The 23,650-nt window shown below is 47.2% G+C and overlaps 8 protein-coding genes and 2 non-coding genes across 10 annotated transcripts; 7 read left to right on the forward strand and 3 right to left on the reverse strand.

Moving 5' to 3' along the window:
- Nucleotides 1-2,415: 2,415 nt before the first annotated feature.
- Nucleotides 2,416-6,068, forward strand: FOBCDRAFT_184962 (uncharacterized protein; the record flags this gene model as incomplete). The annotated part of the gene is made up of 6 exons (XM_031186797.3): nt 2,416-2,845; nt 2,901-3,124; nt 3,174-3,759; nt 3,824-5,059; nt 5,167-5,177; nt 5,311-6,068. The coding sequence occupies 6 exons, from the start codon at nt 2,416-2,418 to the stop codon at nt 5,887-5,889; spliced, it is 3,066 nt and encodes a 1,021-aa protein (XP_031037932.2). The 3' UTR covers nt 5,890-6,068.
- Nucleotides 6,069-6,533: 465 nt separating this feature from the next.
- On the forward strand, nt 6,534-8,865 carry FOBCDRAFT_261845 (uncharacterized protein; the record flags this gene model as incomplete). Its single annotated transcript, XM_054705030.2, has 6 exons — nt 6,534-6,693; nt 6,747-6,779; nt 7,052-7,191; nt 7,235-7,818; nt 7,868-8,327; nt 8,382-8,865. 6 exons carry the CDS (start codon nt 6,534-6,536, stop codon nt 8,841-8,843), a joined length of 1,839 nt encoding a protein of 612 aa, XP_054561005.1. The 3' UTR covers nt 8,844-8,865.
- An 86-nt stretch (nt 8,866-8,951) lies between these two features.
- FOBCDRAFT_163365 (NADP-dependent oxidoreductase domain-containing protein) lies at nt 8,952-10,614 on the forward strand. The gene is made up of 4 exons (XM_031186794.3): nt 8,952-9,634; nt 9,687-9,889; nt 9,943-9,993; nt 10,044-10,614. Exons 1-4 carry the CDS (start codon nt 9,361-9,363, stop codon nt 10,572-10,574), a joined length of 1,059 nt encoding a protein of 352 aa, XP_031037929.2. The 5' UTR covers nt 8,952-9,360; the 3' UTR covers nt 10,575-10,614.
- Nucleotides 10,615-11,678: 1,064 nt separating this feature from the next.
- On the forward strand, nt 11,679-12,759 carry FOBCDRAFT_202943 (uncharacterized protein; the record flags this gene model as incomplete). The annotated part of the gene is made up of 2 exons (XM_031186793.2): nt 11,679-11,750; nt 11,800-12,759. 2 exons carry the CDS (start codon nt 11,679-11,681, stop codon nt 12,757-12,759), a joined length of 1,032 nt encoding a protein of 343 aa, XP_031037928.2.
- A 162-nt stretch (nt 12,760-12,921) lies between these two features.
- On the reverse strand, nt 12,922-12,995 carry FOBCDRAFT_t158. Its single transcript has one exon. It is a non-coding gene; the product is annotated as a tRNA-Val (tRNA).
- A 99-nt stretch (nt 12,996-13,094) lies between these two features.
- On the reverse strand, nt 13,095-13,168 carry FOBCDRAFT_t157. The gene has a single exon. It is a non-coding gene; the product is annotated as a tRNA-Val (tRNA).
- Nucleotides 13,169-15,532: 2,364 nt separating this feature from the next.
- Nucleotides 15,533-17,489, forward strand: FOBCDRAFT_163366 (amino acid/polyamine transporter I). The gene is made up of 2 exons (XM_031186792.3): nt 15,533-16,965; nt 17,012-17,489. The coding sequence occupies exons 1-2, from the start codon at nt 15,750-15,752 to the stop codon at nt 17,389-17,391; spliced, it is 1,596 nt and encodes a 531-aa protein (XP_031037927.2). The 5' UTR covers nt 15,533-15,749; the 3' UTR covers nt 17,392-17,489.
- A 105-nt stretch (nt 17,490-17,594) lies between these two features.
- On the forward strand, nt 17,595-19,713 carry FOBCDRAFT_251252 (heterokaryon incompatibility protein-domain-containing protein; the record flags this gene model as incomplete). The annotated part of the gene is made up of 3 exons (XM_031186791.3): nt 17,595-17,603; nt 17,769-18,633; nt 18,683-19,713. 3 exons carry the CDS (start codon nt 17,595-17,597, stop codon nt 19,711-19,713), a joined length of 1,905 nt encoding a protein of 634 aa, XP_031037926.3.
- Nucleotides 19,714-20,123: 410 nt separating this feature from the next.
- On the reverse strand, nt 20,124-20,751 carry FOBCDRAFT_225669 (uncharacterized protein). Its single transcript, XM_031186790.3, has one exon. The coding sequence runs from the start codon at nt 20,725-20,727 to the stop codon at nt 20,260-20,262; it is 468 nt and encodes a 155-aa protein (XP_031037925.2). The 5' UTR covers nt 20,728-20,751; the 3' UTR covers nt 20,124-20,259.
- Nucleotides 20,752-22,611: 1,860 nt separating this feature from the next.
- FOBCDRAFT_163369 (class I glutamine amidotransferase-like protein) lies at nt 22,612-23,636 on the forward strand. Its single transcript, XM_031186789.3, has 3 exons — nt 22,612-22,948; nt 22,997-23,223; nt 23,272-23,636. Exons 1-3 carry the CDS (start codon nt 22,711-22,713, stop codon nt 23,554-23,556), a joined length of 750 nt encoding a protein of 249 aa, XP_031037924.2. The 5' UTR covers nt 22,612-22,710; the 3' UTR covers nt 23,557-23,636.
- Nucleotides 23,637-23,650: the final 14 nt, after the last annotated feature.

The raw sequence follows: 23,650 nt of genomic DNA on the forward strand, positions 1-23,650 counted from the left end.
ACAGTGGCTGATCAGCATTCTCGTCCCAGCCTAGACATATGCCGCCGACAGCCATGGCGAGGTTCCGAAGTGAAAGTAAAGGTGTGGACTGTGGCCGCTCATCAGTGTGACCTTAAGGCGCCATCGCAAGAAGCCTCTTGACGGGATGCTCGGCGAAGCTTTGAAGGAGTCGGCTGATGTTGGCCGGGCATTGTGCTAACAAAGGCGAAGTCCTGATTTTGTCGACTTGCTCTCCCTCTCCCGTGCTGGTAGCAACACCCGAATTGGTGTTATCGACACTTGCCGTCAGATAGGTTTACGTGGGCGATGTTGCGAGTTCTTCAATGTTTCACCCGCTGGGCTTCTCAGGGCCTCGCGAGAACCCTTCAAGGCTGTAGACTGATATTGAAGTTCACGTATGCGCTACCACGAACATGTATGGCGTGAGGTTTGGCTGGTGTGGTCCAGTTCCACAACGACACAGTATATGCTGTGGCGGTATGTTACTAAAAGTCATGCCTTGGATGGTCTGCTAATCATTTACAGAACACGTTCGTGCCATCGAGGTCGGTGCTCATGTATTCCACTTCGTGGAACGAGAAGTGACTGGGAGTTATACCTAGGATACTTACATGGACTCCAGACGACGGGGCAGCATTAATGGCTTCAATACTCACATGTTGCCCAGAAGTTAACATCTGTCGTTGGTATTGGAGACTAATGGGAATGTGCCATCTCAGAGATCTTGTATGTTGGATACTCTCCTTACAACTGAATGATGTCTGACCCGAACTCTAGATTTCCTGCATGATGACCATCAGCAGAGACCGCATCCTTTCCAAATACAAGCTCCATCAACTCAAGACCATTGACAACTGTCGTCCAGGCTGTTGAGAGAAGCTGGTCTTGACTCTCTTGACTCTCTTGACTCTCTTGACCCTTCAACTGATAACCGAATCACTATATGAACGTTCCCTTCAACAACCCTTCACTGAATTCTGTGTATTCCCCCCCAAGGCTGGTGTCATCATCAAGGCCTAAGGCCCCTGCCATATACGAGATTCTTGAGCCTGAGGACTTGGTCTATCAAAGTTTGTTGTGTCACTCTTTGGATTGATGTTGCAGAATTCAACCGTGCAAATAGTAAGTCATGATGTGGCAATAATATGATATTCGAAGAGGCTAACCAATTCCGCAGTGTGCACCCAACTTCTCGACTCAATGGCTGGGATGCTATCAAAAGTCGTGTCGGTCAGCTCGATCTTGAAACGACCGATTAGATCAAGGAAATGTGAGTGATGCTATCGCACATTGGAGACTCAGTGAACAGTCAGATATCCTTGTAGCAATGTCAACATCAAGCATACGGGCGGCCTCAGTACCATGACTCGATAAGGGAGATGCTCTGATCAGATCGTTTTACCTCCAGTCGACGACTCATAGTAAGGTACATGGAACGGCATAGGAGAGCAAGAAAGACTTGGAATTCGGGGTCTGTTGAACTAGCACGCGACTTATGGCTACAATAGGCAAAAAGCTACTGGATCCGTTGTTTTCTGCCAATTCGACACCATGTTTACCAACCGAACCAACCCGTAACATGATGTGACATTGGTCGGTGAAGTTCACCTCCATGGAAATGCTTCCACCTCTGAAATCAGGGTCTACCAGGAAGTTTTAGCTGAGTCCGTTTGTTAGAAGACCCCAAGAGCTTACTCTTCAGCTCTAGTCTCGATTTCCGAAAACAAGGAATTGGTCACTGGGGGTTGCCGACTCGGCAGGCATTTTGGCCGACAAATCTCTCCGCATGACCCCAAATATACAACGGCTAATTGTACCTTTCACAGTTTCGCGGGGTTGAGGCTACACTATATAATGTATCCAAGTTGTCGAATATCACATCCGTCAGAACCGAGATCACAAATTGACAACGGCTATGCGGCACCTGAAGGTCGTCATAGTTATGCACCCATCGCCCGGCTTTAATGAAATACCCAGAAACTCAATTCTTAATCCCTCATTGTTTATTGTACATCTTCACGGAAATTGTGTTATTGGTGACAGAATCATCCTGGCACGCAACCCTCTAAGAATTGCTTCTAGGCTCTAGCGATGCAGATCTGCCTTCCGGATCACACGGGAGCTTCTGGAAAATAACGCTCAAGAGTCACAGGAAGTCGGTCAATATTCATATTCGCGAACGCGAGGTTGCAGTGAACGGGTTGCAACGCTACAAAGATGAGAGCTATCCGTAAAAGGCAGTATGCTATGCGCTCATAGAAAATGCGAAAAGCAATAAATAACAGCTCGTTGCGCCTGGAAAGAAAGTGTTGGAGTGTGTGTTTGCATCCTGTTCTCAAGACAAGTGTGTACACATAGATCTCGTGACCCTAATTATCCTCTATACCATCATAATCTGCTTGAACGATATCATCAATGTCTAAACTATTCCGTCGTCGCAAGAACAACAACGATGACCTGGAATCCAACGCTGGCCGGCGAGCCTCCCGCGCTTCTAGGGGCGGAAGAGCCGCCAGCATTGTAGACGATAGTCTCGGCGAGTATCCTGCCCTGGATCACTACATCAGCAACTATCGCGAAGATCGTCGTCGCGCAACTGATGATCGTGATGGGAAGGTCAAGAAGAAGCATTGGTGGCAGTTTGGCAGTGGTGTCGATGCTCAGGAGGAGCCTCCTGCTAAGAAGGGTACTCCTGATGCTTGGCTTGAGACGGATCTCACGACTGGCCTTGCGTCGGATGAAGTTGAGAGACGAAGGCAGGTAACAGGATGGAACGAATTGGTTTCTGAGAAGGAGAATATGTTTGAAAAGTTCCTTAGTTTCTTTACTGGTCCAATTCTTTATGGTAAGCCATTCTGCCGTCCCTCTGAGGGGCTCACTTACTGATCATCGCATTGCAGTTATGGAGGTCGCGGCCCTTCTCGCAGTCGGTCTCGGGGATTGGGTGGATTTCGGTGTCATCGTCGGTATTCTTATGCTCAACGCCTTCGTCGGGTTCTACCAGGAGAAGCAGGCCGCAGATGTTGTTGCTAGTCTCAAGGGTGATATCGCAATGCGATGCACAGTCATACGCGACAGCAACGAACAAGAAATTTTGGCACGAGAACTCGTTCCAGGAGACATCGTAAGTGGTTCCTTCTTGAAACCATCAGACTTGCTGATTAATGTCCTAGCTCATTGTTCAAGAAGGCGGTACCGTCGCTGCAGATGCTCGTCTTATTTGCGACTATACACGTCCCGAAGACTTTGAATTGTACAAACGTCTCCGAGCCGAAGATAAACTCGACCGTAGCGACGAGGAAGATGAATTTGCTGATGGTGCAGACAAAGAACAAGATCATGACACATCGACAGAACATGATGCCCATCAACACAGTCATGAGCAGGAGCCACACGACTATCGAAGCCGTCCTCTCGCAGCCATTGATCAGTCTGCTATTACTGGCGAGTCGCTTGCTGTCGAGAAGTATCTTGGCGATATGGTCTACTATACTACTGGCTGCAAAAGAGGCAAGGCCTTTGCCCTTGTTCAAACCACTGCTAAAGAGTCTTTCGTCGGCCGCACTGCAGACCTTGTGCAGGGAGCCAAGGATCAAGGCCACTTCAAGGCTATCATGAACAACATTGGAACCTCGCTTCTCGTTCTCGTTATGTTCTGGATCCTCATAGCCTGGATCGGAGGATTCTTCCACCACATTGGAATGACGGAGCCTGGATCGCAGAATCTTCTTCATTATGCTCTTGTTCTCCTCATCATTGGTACGTCCCAAATAAACCCTAACTCCATTATCACAGAGTAAATTGGCTAACAGTCGATCCAAAGGTGTTCCCGTTGGTCTTCCAGTGGTGACAACCACGACCCTCGCCGTTGGAGCAGCCTATCTCGCCAAGCAAAAAGCCATTGTTCAAAAGCTTACCGCTATTGAATCTCTTGCTGGCGTCGACATTCTCTGTTCTGACAAGACTGGCACATTGACTGCAAACAAGCTGTCGATTCGCGATCCTTGGCTGGCAGAAGGCCAGGATGTTAATTGGATGATGGCAGTCGCAGCTCTGGCTTCTAGTCACAATCTCAGAACATTAGACCCAATCGACAAAGTCACCATCCTTACTCTCAAGCGTTACCCCGAAGCGCGAGAGATTCTCAAGCAGGGATGGGTGACCGAGTCGTTCACGCCTTTCGACCCCGTCTCTAAACGCATCACTGCGGTTTGCCGCCTCGGGAATGACAAGTTCTGGTGTGTCAAGGGAGCCCCTAAAGCGGTACTGAAACTGGCTTCAGGCTCGGAGGATGAAAGCCGAATCTACAAAGAAAAAGCCCAGGATTTTGCCCGAAGAGGATTCCGTTCGCTTGGTGTCGCTTACAAAAAGAACGATGGTCCCTGGGTTATTTTGGGTTTGCTATCCATGTTTGATCCTCCTCGAGAGGACACAGCCCAGACAATCATCGAGGCAGGTCATCTTGGAGTCCCTGTCAAGATGTTGACGGGAGATGCCATAGCCATTGCAAAGGAAACCTGCAAAATGCTGTCCCTCGGAACAAAAGTATATAACTCTGAGAGACTCATCCATGGCGGTCTATCCGGAAGTGTACAGCACGACTTCGTCGAGCGAGCAGATGGCTTTGCGGAAGTGTTCCCAGAGCATAAGTACACGGTCGTCGAAATGCTCCAGCAAAGAGGCCATCTCACGGCAATGACTGGTGACGGTGTTAACGATGCTCCTTCCCTGAAGAAAGCGGATTGTGGTATTGCTGTTGAGGGTGCTTCAGAAGCTGCCCAAGCTGCAGCAGATATCGTTTTCCTCGCTCCCGGCCTAAGCACCATCGTTTTGGCTATCAAAACCGCTCGGCAAATCTTCCAAAGAATGAAAGCGTATATTCAATACCGTATTGCGCTCTGTCTCCACCTGGAAATCTATTTGACGCTTTCCATGGTCATCATCAACGAAACCATTCGCGTCGACCTGATAGTATTTCTTGCACTTTTTGCGGATTTAGCAACGGTTGCAGTTGCTTACGATAATGCTCATTGGGAACCAAGACCTGTAGAGTGGCAATGTAAGTAGGTTTCATAATTTGGAAGTCGTAATTCTCCTCAATGGCTAGTGCTGTTTGGTTTTGGGGGAGCCTTCGCCGGTTGATGACAAAAGCTAACGCAATGACAGTACCGAAGATTGTAAGTTTTTAATACCTTTTGAGTCTTTGATAACTCCAGATCGGCATTTCAGAAGACGATTACCCTCGGCTGGTGATGCGTCGTGTTGAGGGAATGCCCTACCAGTTGATGACGAATGCTAACATTGTAACAGTGGGTTATGAGTGTGATTCTTGGGATCCTTCTAGCTCTCGCCACTTGGGTATTGAGGGGTGCTTTATTTCTACCCAATGGGGGCTTCGTTCAGAACTTCGGTTCCATTCAAGAGATCCTCTTCCTCGAAGTCGCCCTCACAGAGAACTGGCTCATCTTTGTCACACGAGGCGGAAAGACCTGGCCATCATGGCAACTCGTGTTTGCCATTCTTGGCGTCGATGTCCTAGCTACCCTGTTTTCCCTCTTTGGCTGGATGTCCGGTAGGGGCGAGATCTCCCACCCTGAGTCGAACTTCAAGCAGAGCAGCAATGGCTGGGTTGACATCGTGACTGTCGTGATAGTCTGGCTTTACTCTTTCGGTGTGACCGTTGTCATCGCTATCGTTTACTTCGTTCTCAATAAGCTGTCTTGGTTGGATAATCTCGGTAGGAAAGATCGCAAAAAGAAGGACACCAAGCTTGAGAACATTCTTGGCCACCTGCAGAAGCTTGCTATTGAGCATGAGGTTGACGAGAAGACTGGAAAGAGTAGATTTATGTTGGCGGAGAAGGTTGCTGATGAGGATGATGATATCTAGAGACTGCTGTGTTGTGGTGATGAAGGTCCATGAAGGTGTGAAGTTTATTGAGTTTGTTGAGTTTCTCGATAAAGACAAGGCTGGCAGTTTGATGTTTCATGGGTACCTGCTAGTCAGGTAGGTAGTTACTTCCGTCGAGGAAGAGTTTTTAGTTCTATACCTCTTTTTAGCAATATATCCTTCCCATATTCTGCCTGCCATTGCCTCACACTTGCCGTGCGAGGAAGACACATCTCCCATTGAGCATTAATAAACTCAGTTAAAATTTGACAAATATTATAAAACCCATAAATGGTCTAGAGTACACTACTAGATAATGATCATAGTTCGAACTACCTATGTTGTGATTATAATCATCTTCCGATTCTATTTAGTGTCCGAGTCGCGCCTGCCGAGAATTAACGTTCCTCCCAAGTTCTCCACTGGTAACCTGCCCAGCAGCTCCCTCCGTCCTCACAACAGGAGAGATTATCTGGGCATGATTTAGTGCCATAGGCAGAAGAAGCGCACACAAAACCGAAATCAAGATATTGACCGGTCGCTACGGCATTTTTCCAACCTCGATATTCCAACCTTCATACGAGTTCCCATATCTTTGACATATTGAAGCGCTAGACATTCACACCAAATTTACCTGAAGAAAGATGGCTACTCCATTGCTGTCTTTGTCTGAAGAAGATGCGTCCTGGAAGCGATGGGACGAAAACGTTGAAACCGTCTGGCCTACAGTCGCCGCTCCCTCGCTCCTACTGGTACTCGAAGTCCCTGCTCCTGTTGAGAAGGAGCCCATGGTCGAGCTTACCTGTTCGTTGCATTTGGTTACCTAAGTGGTTCATTTAAGCTAGTTCATGATACAGGGCAGGAACGACGAGCCAGGACTGACGCCCGCTGTAAGAGCCAGACTGTCTAAGCTCTAAAAGAGGAGAGGGGAACAGAGATGCTGGGGCAATCTCGTCGGAGAATGGCGGGGGAGCTACCGAGGCTTAGAAGGGCATCAAAATCCGGGGTAGACAGGGGTCCTGGAAGGCGAGATCACAACGGATCAGCACGTCATTTGCACCAAAAGTAGCACAGAAACAATTCACTTCTGCAGAGTCTTCTCATTTGCCGCACTTTCGTTCTTTTTCACTGGTCAATGGTGATCCTTCTGACTCCCATCTAGCAATTCTACCTCTGAGCCATGACCCCACCTCCACGACCTCCGAAAAACACTCCGAGTTCTCGTCAGAAGCTCGCGAGACGAGCCTGCGATTCATGCAAGATTCGAAAGATCCGCTGCTCAGAAACGCCCCCCTGTACAGCGTGTGAGGCATCAGGCATAGAATGTACCTTCAATCGTTCACAGGGGACGAGAGGGCCGCGAGGATTGAGACCAAGAACGCTGGATAAGATTGAGCGAAGACGCCAAGGGGATGGAGCAAAGAGCGATACCTCAAGTCCAGATCAAGCTATTGCCAAGAAGTCACCGTCACCTGTTGATGAAGTAGCTTGTTTACTTGACATTCTAGAGGTTTACTCTGAAAGACTGTACCCCATCTGGCCCATCGTCGATGCAACCGATCTAAGGAACAAAATTCGACAGAATCCCAGTGAAGGCGGTGCAGCGAGATGCCTTGCTAATGCTGTGGCTCTTGCTGCAATTGCTCAACTGAAACTGGACACTGCATGGCGACCCAGTGTAGAGGAAGCGGAAACAAGTGGGCTGAGTGAGAAGCTGGGCCTGTTGGATGCTTTAAGGATTTCCTTCTTCTTGCATATTTACCATGAGAACGCTTTGCCTGGAGGCACAAAGTCGCTTGTGTACTTGCGTGAAGCTATCACGCAGGCACAAATATTGAGGCTTGATCGTGAGTCTACATATCCTTCGCTATCAGAAGCCGACCAACATGTTTCGCGACGGATCCTCTGGCTACTGTTTGTCACTGAAAGGTAGGCATCTTGATTTGAGATGGATCTTTTGCTAATGCGTGTCGCTCAGAGGTGTTGCTCTATTGCACAAGCTCCCCATAGTTCTCAAGCCAAACATTCTCTTTCCTTGGTTCGGAGGGGCTGATGACCGTGCTGAAGTCCTCCCAGCGTTTCTGAAACTGGTCCATCTGTTCTGGGTCTTTGATCAATCTAACATCTTTGAGATACTTCGCAACATTGATGCGGACTCGGATATACCCAATATGGCTGCTGTCGCGCAGAATTGTCTGGAACTTCTGCAGCAAAAGCTACTCGACTCGGCTGATAATGACGACTGGGGTCCCATTAACGAGGTTCAACGAGCAGATATGTTTGTTACAAGACAGTGGATGCGTGCTGTGTTATGGCGAGCGGCTCTTCGATTTGGGATTGTCATACCCTCTATGAATCCCATTAATATTGCCAAAGACTTCTTGAGTCTCGTTTCTGAACTTCCAAAAGCTGCTCTTGAGTCTCATGGACCGACACTGGTGAGTCTCATTGTGGATCGAGTACAATATGATGCAAGCTTACAATCGGGGCAGGAATTCAAAACATTTGAGATTGCTACGGCAGTAATTGATGCAATCGCGAGCGATCACTCAATACAAAACGATCAATCTGGCCCAATACTCCATCAACTACGCGACATACTTTCGTCCTGTCGGGGAGGCAATCGTACTCTTCTCTCACTTCTCACAATACGAATGGACGCAATCTTCAATTCAGGGCGCATGCTGGAACCGGAGGGTGATTCAGTGGCGTTTGAAGCAAATCTAGCATCGACTTTTCAAGATACTGCCGAGCTTTTGACAGCACAACCGAACCTCACGATGCCAACGTATCAATTCATGGAGGGCCAAGCTTCTCAAATTTGCTGGCCACCTCTAGACCTCGGCTACTTGGTTCGATCGCCGTCGCCGCTTACTCGCATGCTACTGGAGTCGATGCCCCGCGATGTTGCTGAGCAGGACGAGGTCCAGCAGATAATTGAGACACCAACCTAAGTTTAGGTAAAGGATCGATGAGATTACGGTCTTGAGGCAAAATAAGGCCTAAATCCGCCCTAAAGTTGGAAGATTCTTCTATCGCTGGCTTATGGCGCAACGAGGACCCCGTATTGCGCCATTGTACCCTTGTTAAGCTACTGCAATTCCCCGCTGCAAGACATACAGATGGGGAAGGCAGAATCCCAGGTATGACAGCAAGACAGTCGGAATATCTGACTTGATGAAGCTCTATGACATTCGCCGTATGAGTCAACTTTTCAGTACCTCAAATTTGCCAACTCTACTCAATTTAACTCAACAAACAAGTCCCTCCCAATTGTTGGCGGCACTGATCCGTAGAACAATCAACAATCCTGTCAGTCATCCCCGCTCCGAATCAATCTCCGAAATATTCTCCGGCTACACAACCCCAATTCGGCGACGAGCCGTTTCCACCATTTTATACTGACCAGGTTGTAAAGAAACATTCACTTCGCGCAAATTTCCCATCACCAAGGTCTCATAAATCGTTAAAATGGCTTGGGCTGAACCTAGAAACACTGGCATGATCTACCGTCGTCTCGGTAGATCCGGTTTACATGTCTCTGCGATTGGTCTTGGTAGCTGGATGACCTATGGAGGTTACGCTCAAGATGAGGAGGCATTTGCTTGCATGAAGAAGGCTTACGACCTTGGAATCAACTTCTTTGACACAGCCGAGAACTATACCGCTGGCCAAGCTGAGATTGTCATGGGAAAGGCTATTAAGCACTTTGGGTGGAAGCGCAGCGATTTGGTCATTAGCACAAGTGAGTCCTCAAATGCGCCAAATATTCGAAGCTTTATGCTAATGCTTCTCAGAGATCAACTGGGGCGCCGTTAATGGAGAGATTCTCGTCAACAACCATGGGCTTTCGAGAAAGCACATTATCGAGGGTCTAGACGCCTCATTGGAGCGTCTCCAGCTCGACTATGTCGACATTGTCTACGCTCACCGGCCAGATAGACTGACTCCTATGGAAGAGACTGTCCGAGCCTTCAACTACCTGATTGACAACGGAAAGGTTTGCATAGCATTCGCCAAGCTTGATAGCAGCAGCGCTGACAAAGTGACCAGGCTTTCTACTGGGGTACATCAGAGTGGTCCGCTGATGAGATTGCCGAAGCTGTAAGTCACCATCACTTATATACAATCTGCCTGGATTCTCACAACAACAGGTCGGAATTGCTCGTGATCTAAGAATGATTGGACCTATCGCCGAGCAACCCTTTTACAACATCCTCGTCAGAGACAGAGTTGAAGGCCAATTCCAACGCCTATATGAGCGCACTGGCCTAGGCATCACCTCATTCTCCCCCCTGAAAATGGGCGTTCTCAGTGGAAAGTACAACGACATAGTTGACGGCAAGCCACCCAAAGACTCCCGTTTTGAAGCTAGCAAGGACAACTTCGCAGACTTCATGCGCGGCCGCATTGGCACTGATGACTGGAAGGAGGAGATCGACAAGGTTCGGCAGTTGAAGCCCATTGCTGATAAGCTGGGCATCAGCCAGGCTCAACTTGGTATTGCATGGTGTCTTAAGAATCATAATGTTACCAGTGTTATCACCGGTGCCAGCCGGCCTGAGCAGTTGGATGATACTGTTGCTTCGCTGAAGATTCTTGATAAGCTGACACCAGAGATTATGGAAGAGATTGACACTATTACGAAGAACAAGGTTGAGCTGGACCCTGCTAGACAGAGCTAGAGACTTTTAATCAAAATTCAAGAGAAATTTATCACATGAAGAGTATCGAACATTGAGGTCGTATTCGAAGCGTAGGCATTAAGGAAAAATTAAAATCGGAGAGTATATATAAAACTATCACATGTTGTATTCATGGCGCAGTCTCTTGCGACAGTCGTAAGAGCATTCGACCCTATAGAGATACATTTTTGTGTCGGACCTTTCGGAAGACATGTACCTAGTTCTCCCTCGATCCCTTTATTGTTATTCTGGTCAGAAAGTCGCAGATTCATTCATTAATGGGTAATTCTTTATTAATGTCATTGTAGTGAAGAACTCGGTTGTATTTTCACATCGTATATATGCTTAGTCAGCTCAATAGTCCTCGGAGTTCCTCGCGTCTTCTATCCATGATATTGTATTGAATATATGCCCCTGATGTGACGGATAGATAGAGTCAACTGTTTTAGTAGTTGTTAATGAAAGCCTATAAATCGAACTCTAATCAATATCTACAAGATCCCCTGAACTACTGAGATCCGCTCAACAAGGTTCAGTCTTCGGTAACCAACTGCCGTAGACGGCAGATCGCACTTTGTCAATTTGCGACATTATGAATCATGATACGACTCCGGTCCAAGAGAAGTCCGAACTACGAGAGTAAGGAGATAAACTCGGGCTCGCGCTTTTCGCTTCACTATCAGCGATACAACCCTAAATTGTCTCGCAACGGGGGCTCTTGAGGTCTGTTAACTTATTCTCGTATTTGACAGCCTCTGATTGGTTCGCGACGACTTGATGGGGGCCGTCCGCCCCGAGCCGGAGACCCTCTTACCCGTTACAGTAAAAGCACTTACCGGATATGGTAAAAGTCTCGACCGACACCAAATGTAAAGTCCGCGATAGCATCATCGACGACGGCCCAAGATGTGGATGGTAGGAGTTAACGAAATGTCCGAGCAATTAAATGCTTCCTACTCAAAGCTAGTAGTGAGGACTCAAGTATAAAGATGTCGAGATGTCTTCCCTTTGGAGAAGTATCTCATTATCATCACATTCATCAACTTCACTCAGCAATTACTACCACTTTGATATACATAAATCTTCCAAATCTCAGATACTAAGATGTCTCAACAATACGCCAAGGACCAGTCCGAGGGCTTTGTCAACAAGATTGAGCGAGTTGCCATCATTGGTGTAAGTATCACATTCTTCTATCGTCTAATCAATGACTAACATGCTACAGGCTGGTGGAAGTGTTGGCAAGTACTTGGCCAGGTATCTCATCGCGACAGGCAAGCATACAGTAACTGCCGTCACCCGTAAAGGCAGCACTAGCAAGGTCCCTGAAGGCGCCCGCACTGTCACTGTCGACTACGATGATGAGAACTCCATCGTTGAGGCACTTCGAGGTCAACAATTCCTCGCAATCTCTCTCTCAGTATCCGCAGCCCCTGGTACCCAAGAGAAGATCATTGGAGCAGCCGCCAAGGCAGGTGTTCCATGGATCATGCCCAATTGTTACGGCATCGACATCACCAACAAGTCACTCGCCGAGGAGAACTTGACTGGTGGAAGTGTGTTCCCAGGAATCAATGCCGTCGAGGAAAATGGTGTATCTTCATGGATTGCTATGTGCTGTTCCTTCTGGTACGAGTTCTCTCTGGCTCAAGGTCCTGAATGGTATGGCTTCGACTTGACCGGCGACAAGAAAAAGGTTACGTTCTACGATGATGGCAACACCCGGATCAACAGTTCAACCTGGGATCAGTGTGGTCGAGCTTTCGCAGCTCTTCTGAGCTTGAGGGTTATTCCTGACGATGAGGACGACAAGTCACCTACCATCTCCCAGTGGCGTAACAAGCCCCTCTACATCTCCAGCTTTCTCATCTCTCAGCGAGAGATGCTCGACAGTTTCCAACGAATTACCGGTACTACAGATAAGGACTGGGAGATTGAGTATGAAGGTTCCCAGGAGCGCTGGCAGCGAGGCATGGATCTTCTTAAGAAGGGGGATCGTTCTGGCTTTGGACTCGCTATGTATGCTCGAACGTTCTATCCCAACGGTGATGGAAACTTTGAAGCTAAGCATGGCCTTGCGAATGAGGCTTTGGGTCTACCTAAAGAAGATGTGGATGAGGCCAATAAGAGGGCTTTGAAGATGGTTGAGGACAACTACAACTACTTCGTGAACCGAAATCATTAAGGGTGCAGTGGAACAATAAGAAGGAATTAGCATTGAATGTATAAGAAGATTTGGTAAACTGGACTTTCTAGACAAACAAGCAACATGATCACTCACGCATAACTGCTCCCCAATGTCTGCATGAGTGATAAAAAGGAAGAGATGCTCCAACGAGCAAAAGAATGGTCCCGCTCGGGCTCGAACCGAGGACCTTCTCGGTGTAAACGAGATGCCATAACCAACTAGGCCACGAGACCAATGGAGATGCCTGGAGAGAACAGATTTGGGTCTAAGTTTGCGGAGTTGTGAGCGGTGAGAGAAAAAGAGACACGAATCCTATCCGATCCGCAAAAATGTGGTTCCGCCCGGGATCGAACCGGGGACCTTCTCGGTGTTAACGAGATGCCATAACCAACTAGACCACGGAACCTGAGCTGATGAGATGAGATCTCCGGCGAATTGTGTGAACGGAGGGCCTAGGAATGTCTATACACTCGCGCAATGCTGGAGTCCAGTGTTGAACGATGGAGAGTCTCGAGGAACCACCAGCCTATGTGTATATGAAGCATAAGAGGTTTGAATTTAGGCCCAGGGTTTTGCGAGAGTCTACAAATGACTCGTTCCTTCGAAATCATGTCGAATGTGTTGGAAGCTCCCCTATGCTCAAATATCTGTAAACCTTTTGCAAATACAGTGTTCTAGAATCCTCAGCTTCATGCTCTACAGCTCATTCAATATCAAAGAGTTACGCCTCGAGTGACAGAGCATTACAGATCTAACTTATGTGACTTAAAATTCTCGAGCTATATCAGTTATTACCCTGTGGAATTTTCAACCAGTCGTGATTGGCTTTGTTGCCTGTTCCTCGATCCTTCAAGGGTTTAAATCTGTTGCACCCGCTATTTCTTCTCGTGCTATCTCAGGATCGACTTTCTTTTACTATATCTATGCGCACTCTTGATAATCGATCAATGCTCTCAATTGAGAATTTTATGTCTCAAGGATTGTGGCTTGGTAATTGACAGGCTTTGGAAGCTATGGCGTGCACCTCCCGCCTTGGCGGCTCTTGGCGATGCGATTTGGAGCAGAGCCTCAATATCAGAAGTCGAATTTAGATATGGACTTGATATTAGCTATCTATCAAAACAGTTTAATTGGTTACTTTTGAGTTACCGTTATCTGTAAACATACCCAATTTGACGGACTTTGCCAGGAACAACGAGAATCCTAGAGCTTATTTATCAACGTCATCACCAACAACGTCTCATCACTTGCAACTTAGACAGCATCTAACGATCAGTTCATCTTGGGCGGTCCGTGTTAAGATGCCGAAGATTCCACTTTGTTCGAGTCGCTTTAGTTCGGTCTCCAAAACAATAGCGACTTGGTGCTCTCATCTCAAACCCAACGGTCAAGCTCCGAAAGCAAAGTGGAACGTTGTGAATATTCATTACTCAACACAAATCCAAACAGCCGGAGAAAAGCCTGGGGAAAAGTAAAACCCCTCAGGGTCGCGGGGTCATATCGCGGAGTGCCTTGCAAAATCTGTATAACTGGTCATCTTGTCATATTCCAAAACGTAATAAAAATCATTTCTCCAGAGTCGTCAATACGGGGATTTGAAACTCAGAAGTGAAGCTTTTTTCTCTCGCCACTAGGCTCCAATTTAATATTCCCACATGGCACGGCAACCCCGTCGAGAAGCCGGTCGATGCCGGTCCTGAGAGTTATAATTCCCTGATAAAGGCCGTGATAGCTATGCATTTATGCAATATCTGCCGGTTCGGCCGGTCGACTCGGTTAAGACGGATGAGTTAGCAGACAGCACGGACCAGACTATGTTCAGAGAGCCGCAATTTGATTATCTGCCTTATTCATGAACAATATCCAAAAGTCACCAAGCTGGGGGAACATCTCCACTGAAATGGGCCGCAAAGATAGACCAGCTCAAGGTTCTCCTCACCCTGTTAGAGTTATTCTCCAGAGGTCTCCTGATTTTTATCTCCAACTGTTCCTTTAATTGGGGTAATTTAGCTAGGGAGCCGCACATCCGTTCATGGGGGAGCTAGATTCATTCCAGTCTGACCATAACAACGTGTTTCAAACCAATTAAAAAGAGTTGGAGAGATGACATGCCTAAAGAAGGGCGCATAGGAGAAGGAAATTTTGTTTGAGACTAAAAGGCCGCTGATTCCGGAGCGTGGACTTGGCTTTGGGAGTGTCGGCTCCGAAGCGCGCTATTGTTGCAAGCCTAGACTTCAGCTTTGAAGGTCCCCATAAGGACGGGTACTGTACAGAGGGGACATGATAAGACAGGCCCTGTAATCATTAGACGAGCGCTGTAAAAGATTGCATTACCTGCAGGAGTACAGCTGTCTTGGGCAGTTAATTGCTTATGCAGTTCATCAACTTACAATGGATTCCATACCACGAATGACTTCTAGAACATGAGTCGAACTCATCACTCAAAAGCCTCATTCAAGGATCGCTTGTCCAATCCCCGACCCAGACAATCACCACAAAACAATTCTAGAACAAAAAGAGATAGGCCCTTCCCCGGCCCGGGGGCATAATCCCCACAACGTCATTCAGGCATCGAGTTCACCGCGAAGGGTGGATCGCCATCCCTAGACTGTCACGGCGACATGGGCCAGGGGTGACAAGGAAACCTAAGACATCTATCCCAAGTGACAAAAAGAGTCAGCTAGACTTAGTGTCGATTTAGGAAGTTTTAGACTAGGTATTTTTGATACCTTGTCCCCAGGTCACAAGTTTTCTTGCTCCCTGAGGATGGGGAAAAGCGACTTTGTTACGCAACCACAATGACGCCCCCCAGAGATAGCTACGATCGCCGAACTAGATACCAAATAGTCCAAGTTACAGCCTAGCCCAACAGCAGAAGTGATCCTCCGTTAACGGGCTTGACGTCTGGCATTTAAATACCTGCTTTGCTAACCTCCCAATATGTCACACTCTGACCTCACTTGATATTCTTCCTCATCTCATTAATCATGGAGTCCCAAACGCCGCGGGACAGAAATGTCCATATTGACGATTCAGCTGCTTTAGAACAGCTCGGTCACAAACAGGAACTCAAGCGCAACTTTTCCAAGATCTCTCTTCTCGGTCTCGCTTTTGCTATCCTCAACACATGGACCGCCTTGTCAGCCTCTATCAGTCTCGCCCTCCCCTCTGGAGGCCCCAGCTCCGTTATCTGGGGTCTCATCGTGGCTGGTATTTGCAACTTGTGTCTAGCTGCTCCTCTGGCCGAGATGTTGTCGGCTTATCCTACCGCTGGTGGTCAATATCACTGGGCTGCTCTCATTGCTTGGCCGAAGTGGTCAAGAGGTATCAGCTACGTCACCGGTTGGATCAACGCTGCTGGTTATGTTGTGTTGACGGCGACGGCCCCTCTGCTTGGAAGTACTTTTGTTATGGACTCGATTACTTTTATGCATCCTACCTACGAAGCCAAGGCATGGCATCAGTTCCTGATTTATCTAGCCTTCACGATCATCGCCCTCGTCATCAATGCCTTTGCGACACGAATTCTACCACTGTTCAACAAAGCCGCCTTTCTGTGGAGTATCTCGGGATTCATCATCATCAGCATAACTGTTTTGGCCTGTGCTGCTCCTGATTATCAGAGTGGTGCGTTCGTCTATGGAAAGTTTATCAATGAGGTCGGCTGGCCTGACGGCCTCTCTTGGATGCTTGGACTTCTCCAGGGTGCCTTTGCTCTCACCGGATTCGATGCCGCTGCGCATATGATCGAAGAGATCCCTAACGCTCGGAAGGAGGGCCCCAGAATTATGATCTGGTGCATTCTTATCGGCATGCTGTCTGGTTTCATCTTCCTCTCATGCCTGTTGTTCGTTCTCAAGGACGTTCAAACCGTTATCGAGTCACCAGCCGGCGCTCTTCTGCAGATGTACTTCGATGCTACTAACAGCAAGGCTGGAAGTATCTGCCTCATCGTCTTCTCTATCGTCTGCATGGTGTTCACTGCCACTGCTATCATGACCACCAGTGCCCGCATGACCTATGCTTTCAGCCGTGACCGAGGTCTTCCCTTCAGCCATATCTGGGCCAAATACAACGACGCCCTCGAGGTTCCTCTCAACGCTCTTCTCTGGACTACAGCCTGGGTTATCATCTTCGGTCTTATTCTTCTTGGAAGCTCAAGTGCCTTCAACGCCATTACTGCTGCTTCCGTTGTTGCTCTCGGTATGTTGTCCTCCATCTGTGCCTCTCCTCAACTAACATTTCAAAGGTGTCACCTACGCGATCCCTCCCGCCATTCATCTCCTCCGCGGCGGAAACTTACTTCCCGAAGACCGACCTTTCAAGCTCAGCACTCCTGTCCGATGGGTTTGCAGTCTCGTTGGTATTGCCTGGGCCATCCTCACCACCGTCCTTTTCGTATTCCCACCCGAGCTTCCCGTCACCGCTACCAACATGAACTACTGTATTGCTGCGTTTGGAGTCATCCTTCTGATTGCTGTGGGCACTTGGATCGTTGATGGTCGAAAACACTACAAGGGCCCCCTCATTGAAATTAATATGGATGGTGCCACTCTTGAGGGCGCATCCATGGCCGAGACCACATGCACTTCAAATCCTGAAGATGATATGAAGAACCATAATGCTTAAATCAGCGTATGTGCTGTTAACATATCTAGAGCGTGGATTTAACAACAGGCTATCACCGAATAGCTAGATTAAATACAAGTCATGTATTGTTCCTTGAATTCTGCTCTATTTCTCGTGATTTCGATGAAGAGTTTCTGCTTCTGCCGACCAGTCTTTATTGAAGCAAAGGAGAAAAAGATTACAAGATATCGTTACAAGTAACCATGACCCTGGTCAGTCCTAAAAGGGACATGGCCCCCATGCGATTAACCCTGTCAAGAAATCTCAGACGTCATCCTCGGCAACATAATCGCTCAATCAAGGATCAACATTGGTAAACGCAGCTGTATAACTTCGAGATGGTATACAAATATGACTCCCTGCTACCACCTGGGCAGATTCGACTTCTAAAAATCATTCCTGGAACTCAGAATGCCGTGGTTTCGAGCCATATGAGTGTCGTCAACCTTGATGACAACCCAACATACAAATGTCTGTCATATACTTGGGGCGAGCCGGGTGGAGATGAAACCGATGAGATTTGGTCGAAGCCTTCTCAGACTATTCTCATTGATGGCTTTGAGATGCATATCAGGCAAAACCTTTACAACGCCCTCATTGCGTTCTGTCAATCTGGAATTCTAGGACCCATATGGATAGATGCTCTTTGCATTAATCAAAACGATATAGAGGAACGAAACGCTCAGGTTTCTCAGATGGCAAACATCTACAAAAATTCCGAGGAAGTCATTGTATGGCTCGGCCATGAGAGAGAATACACTCGGAGAGCGGTGGCTTGCTTTCAAAGACTACCCATCACCCGCCAGGAGCTCCTTTCAGATGAGAATGTCGTCTTAAGGGACAAAGCCTTCGCATCGTGCAGCTTCAAAGACTCAGAACTGCTAGCCATGACACGTTTCTTCACTGACCATGCATGGTTTGGCCGGACATGGACACTTCAAGAGATGTGGCTAGCTCGAGAGATGACATTTATGTGCGGAACAATCTATGCTTCCGTGGATGTTATCCTCGCCGGAAGTAGTATTGCACATGATAGTTACTCGTCGAGGAGTGTTACAGAAGACATCCAGAGGACCCCAGCGATTACGTGGCTGATGAACTTCACCTACGACTTGATAGCCAAACTGAGGAAGGAAATTGATGGGACTTCTCCTTCGCCACTTGGATTCGAAGTCGACTATCATCGTGCGAGGCATGCTACAGATCCTAGAGACAAGGTTTATGGTCTACTGGCAATATCCGGTAGCTTTCCCCCATTTTAAAAAGGGATGGCTTGGCTGATGGAATGCAGATACTACTACAGCGGATAATTATATGGAACCAGTAGTTGCCGATTATTCAAAACCAGTCCGGGAGGTATTCTCGATAGCCGCAGCACATTGTCTGCTCAACACAATAGGCTGGCGAGGCCTGAGCTATATCGGAGACCGCAGTAGATATCGCATCCCAGATCTACCATCCTGGGTCCCAGACTACACACAAGCTATTCCTTGGAGGCTTCTTCAACGAAGAAGTGAAGATACTTTCAAAACAGCAACTCACCAACAAGTCTGCATCGAGTACGATATCAACTCGCCATACACTATCTGTTCGCCATATTCTTACTTCGATACGATTACTGCCGCCACAACTGCATACTGGGAAGATATAGAGGGCTATTCTCAGATGATTGAAATTCTGAATCTCGCTTTGAATCCATTTCCTGTCAAGACGTCCGGAGGAGACAATGTCTTGTCAGTCATGGCCAGAACCTTAACGGCAGATCAAGCAGGGATATACGACTATGATTCATATGATTTTGTTGGTCAATTTGGGGAAATGACATACAGTATGCTGTGGCTGAGCATTTCAAAGAACCCAGAGATGGTATATCAACTGCTCAAAAACCCTGAGGCCAGTCTTTCCAAAGCTTTGTTTTCGACAGGAATTCAGGACCGTGGAGACTTGCTGCCAAGTCTACTACACCCCTATCGACAGATATACAAAACAGAGGAACAAATGGAGTTAGAGTTTAAGCCCACAGAGTCTCAAGATCAGAGCCTCAAGGCTCGAACCTCATTGATACAGCTTGACTGGGGTTCTGCATCACACAAAAGAAGTCTCTTTCGAACGAAGAAAGGACATCTTGGGCTTGCACCCCAGACTATTCAGGTCGGTGACGAAGTGGGCATATTGCAAGGCGCTGAAGTTCCGCATGTATTTCGTCGAGATTCAGGTTCGGAAACGTCGTTAAGTCTGGTTGGCGACGCCTATGTTTATGGGATTATGCATGGGGAGTTAGAGTCCGAGGGCCTGGAGTTCATCAGGGTTCGGCTAGTTTAGATGAAGCTCATGGCTTGTCGACATTACCTCTGAGTATTGCGGCGCCATGATCGAGCTGTCAAATGTCAGTTTGACGTAGACGGCTTCACCCGAGTATGACGTCGACGAGGTGACACGAGCGCCACGTTATCAATTAAGCTTAATTGCATGATTGCACGTGCGAGATGATACGAAAAACAATGCCTTGTGTTGCGCATGGAAGGTTTGGACGTGGTTGGGGCCATCATTATGTGTAATTGAACATTAATTAGGAAATTCGAGCTTTCATAACAATGATGTATAACAAGAGATGGTATCAAAGTACTCGCGTGTATCCAATGCCTTCGTATACATGTACTTCTTTCTCTGTCGTGACGTGATTCATGATTTCATCTCATAAGTCGTGATGTTGCATGACGTGCTAATTATATCCATACGCCGTAACTCCTGTCCGTTTATCGGACCGATTTTGATCAATTGAGTTGATGCATTGTAAAAGCATCACGAGGTATCAAAGCGAAGGTTGCTCTGTCGCAAACGCTTGTTGTCGTGTCGGTCGCGCAGCACTTATACGTAATACCGTGTGCCGCGATCAGTTCCATAATATCCCGGCGATCGGCCACGGCGATGGCTTCGAGATCTTGAGTCTCTAACAACAATTGGGGGAGGTGCAGAGATGCTTGATCGATGCGATCGTCTGCTTCGAGAGCGATGATGGTGTGAATGTCGTCGAGGCTCTTCCTTGTAGTGATACCACTTCTCCCGTTCTTGAGGTGGCGCGCCTAAATTGAGACACGATCGAACAACCCAGAGAAGAAGAAGAAAGCCAGCAATCGAACCAATGACGATGCCGGCAATTGCGCCTCCGCTCAATGTTTGGGCACTGTTGCCATTATCGCCGGACGAAGTAACAGTGACAGTCTCTGTGTTTTGCCGAGCCACCAGGGTTGGAGGAGGAGACAGTGTTGGAGAAGAGAGGGCTCTGGCGAGGATGGCACCCAAGCCGAGATCTTGCGGGGAACTGAGCGGAGCCATTGATGATCACAGACAGCGACAGTGAGGGTCAGATGTAGTGATAGTGATAGACGAGCGCAAGATGGTCAATTTCGACGAGAGATGCAGCACCATTTAAGCACAACTCTAGTGTCAATCAATGAGTGATTTAGCAAACCCAATTCTCCTCAATGGGAGGCTGGGATGGCATAACATAATGGATGAACTGTAAGTGAGAGGTTTTGGACGTCATAATATCATCAACATCACCGATCTCACTGCGACTCCCCGCTCACACGAGACCATTTAGAACTCTTCCTTGACCCTGGTACCTAGTCTTGGCTGGTTGTGTAGTTATCACTAACCCTACCGGTTAAAGTGTCAGACTCATTGTGGTTATTGATTGCCATGTTTATGACGTCTACAGCTTCTTTGTTCTCAGCCATATCCTTGCTCGTTTCGACTTAGCTCGGCCACTCAACTCAAGAAACTTGCTTAATTGATGCGCTAAGAAACGGCAGTGCCTGGAATTGGTCCAAACGTAGGAGCTTTTGTTACGAAACTTTTGCCTCATTGGTTCATGTTTTCTTTTTTATACTTGTCAATTGGGCCGAGGCTGATTGACACCCAAGGAATCAAAGAATTATCCACATTCACGTTCGTGGATCAGATTCAGCTGAGCAATTGCATGTGTTGCTGAATGCTTGTTAATTGGATCTACCGAGGTTTATGCAGGATCTATATCACTTTATCTCCGAGACATCCGATCTTATCACTTGAGCCTCTCTGAGGTGGCTGGTTTGATATTGTGAAGAAGTGACGATGAATTTTCAACGACATGGACAGAGCGCTCAGCAGTCTTATAGTAGAAAAGTTACTCCAACAGGCCTCTTCAGTCAGCAAAGCCTTCCGATGTGTTTATCATGTCCAGGTTCGCTTCTGAAATCATCATTTTGTAAGCTGGGTATTGGGAGTTCAAGATCCGGAACAAGAGAACTCATGTTTAAGGGCAGTCTGATGTGACTCGAATTTTGATGTACTATCTGATAACTATGAGAGAGTTGGTTTTGATATTTTACAGCTGTTATCGATGTTTCACCTGGCCTCTATTATTACGACACCGTTGAATATCATTCTTCGTGATTGTTACCATCATCCCGCCGAAATGAGAAGCTACTATGTGTATTTTAATCAAAAAGTGACTTGGCCTTGACTCATTATTGCCACCAAGAGACAAACAAATGCAATTCAAAGTAAGAAACTTAAAGCAGCTCGCCTTACTGTATGACTTACATCAAAGTGAATTACATGCAGGATTTATGCTACATAAATAGCTCAAGCGATTTCTATGCCAGTCTAATCAAGACAAAACCATTCCATAAATCACATTTTATCATACCATGCTTTATATGAGTCAGACAATATCGCGATTCCCAACTGATCGCAGCATCTGAACAAACCACCACTACCAAGCAAATTGTGATGAGGGGTTGTTATGGTCGTGAGTATGAAATAATACACGTCCTTTTTATGACCTTTGAGAAGAATAGACCCTGATTTAGATCCATTGGAATCTGTCTCGACAAAAAAGAGAGAGAAAGAATCAGTATTTCGCTGTAAACAGACTATCTTCAACCAGTATTATGCCCTCTCACTGCCTACATAGAAACAATATCAGAGGGTCTATAGTTATAAGGTCCGCAGATAGGCTGTCAGATCTTATCTCGCCATTTCCTCAACCATGGTGTTCAAGATCAATACGTGTACAATCCTATGTGGTCCTGTGGAGCGCGGTAAAGCGCGGCTATGAACGCGGACCGAATAAAGCACCAATAGACTCACATTCCGCCATTCCGGCTAACATTACTAAAATGAGGGTCGTTTGTGAACGACATGGTCATGAGGTTCCTTGTTGGTGGGGATATTCTTGTAGATTAAAGGGCGTTGAATATCTCTGTCTTTTGATAACGAACCCTTTTTGACCTTCATTAATCTAAACCGCTATCATCACACAATATCGTCATCATGACTCGAACATATAGAATTGCTGTTCTAGAGTGCGATACGCCTTTTCCTTCTGTTAATGAAAAGCGCGGTTCTTATGGAGATATCTTTCGTGATCTTCTTACCAAGGGTCTCAAGAATGAAGCACTTGGTGACAAGGGCAAGGATGTGAGCCTGGATCTTAGCAAATGGGATGTTGTCACAGCACAAGAGTACCCAAACATTGAAGATGTTGATGGTTTCTTGTTAACCGGAAGCAGTAAGTTTTTTTTTATCAAGTTATATCTGCAAAGCTAACAGGACGCAGAACACACATCCTTCGCTGATGACCCTTGGATTTTGAAGCTTGTTGAGTTTGTCAAGAAGGTTTATACAACGACGGAGAAGCCCATTGTTGGCATCTGCTTTGGCCATCAGATCATTGGACGAGCACTTGGTGCAAAGGTTGCGGTGAGCCCGGGTGGTTGGGAGGTTTGTGTTGATAGAATCAACCTCAACGAGACTGGCCAGAAGCTATTGGGTGTTTCATCTCTCGTAAGTACCACCAATCCTTTCCATGAGGCCTCACTAACAAAAGAACAGGGCCTTCATCAAATGCACCGAGACGCAGTCCTGGAAGTTCCCGAAGGTCTGGTCAGTCTCGGCAGCAGCTCAAGGTGCGAGGTTCAAGGACTCTACAAGCCTGGGCGTATCATCTCGTTCCAGGCTCATCCGGAGTTTGACGACTTTATCATGCAGGAAATTATGGAGGCCAGATATGCCCAGCAGATCTTCTCAAAGGAGATGTATGAGGAAGGTATAACGAGAGCAAGGGCGCATCATGATGGGCTTCTTGTGGCTGCGAAGATTTGGGAGTTCCTTCTTTGAACAATTAGACAATAGAAACGTGTTTTTTTCGACCAGATCCAATGCAGTGTCCTTCATATGAGTGATGAAAATGGTTTGAGGGTGGCCTCGTTGA

The sequence above is a fragment of the Fusarium oxysporum genome, chromosome VI (genome assembly GCF_013085055.1).
Source record: "Fusarium oxysporum Fo47 chromosome VI, complete sequence".
In the NCBI taxonomy this organism is placed as follows: domain Eukaryota; kingdom Fungi; phylum Ascomycota; class Sordariomycetes; order Hypocreales; family Nectriaceae; genus Fusarium; species Fusarium oxysporum.

Bases quoted from the DNA above. Each gene is read 5' to 3' on its own strand.
- FOBCDRAFT_163365 (XM_031186794.3), top strand. From the start codon at position 9,361: ATGGCTTGGGCTGAACCTAGAAACACTGGCATGATCTACCGTCGTCTC. The intron at 9,635-9,686 runs GTGAGTCCTCAA...AATGCTTCTCAG, and splicing joins CGATTTGGTCATTAGCACAA to AGATCAACTGGGGCGCCGTT. The intron at 9,890-9,942 runs GTTTGCATAGCA...CAAAGTGACCAG, and splicing joins ACCTGATTGACAACGGAAAG to GCTTTCTACTGGGGTACATC.
- FOBCDRAFT_163366 (XM_031186792.3), top strand. From the start codon at position 15,750: ATGGAGTCCCAAACGCCGCGGGACAGAAATGTCCATATTGACGATTCA. The intron at 16,966-17,011 runs GTATGTTGTCCT...AACATTTCAAAG, and splicing joins TGCTTCCGTTGTTGCTCTCG to GTGTCACCTACGCGATCCCT.
- FOBCDRAFT_225669 (XM_031186790.3), bottom strand. From the start codon at position 20,727: ATGGCTCCGCTCAGTTCCCCGCAAGATCTCGGCTTGGGTGCCATCCTC.
- FOBCDRAFT_163369 (XM_031186789.3), top strand. From the start codon at position 22,711: ATGACTCGAACATATAGAATTGCTGTTCTAGAGTGCGATACGCCTTTT. The intron at 22,949-22,996 runs GTAAGTTTTTTT...AACAGGACGCAG, and splicing joins TTTCTTGTTAACCGGAAGCA to AACACACATCCTTCGCTGAT. The intron at 23,224-23,271 runs GTAAGTACCACC...ACAAAAGAACAG, and splicing joins TATTGGGTGTTTCATCTCTC to GGCCTTCATCAAATGCACCG.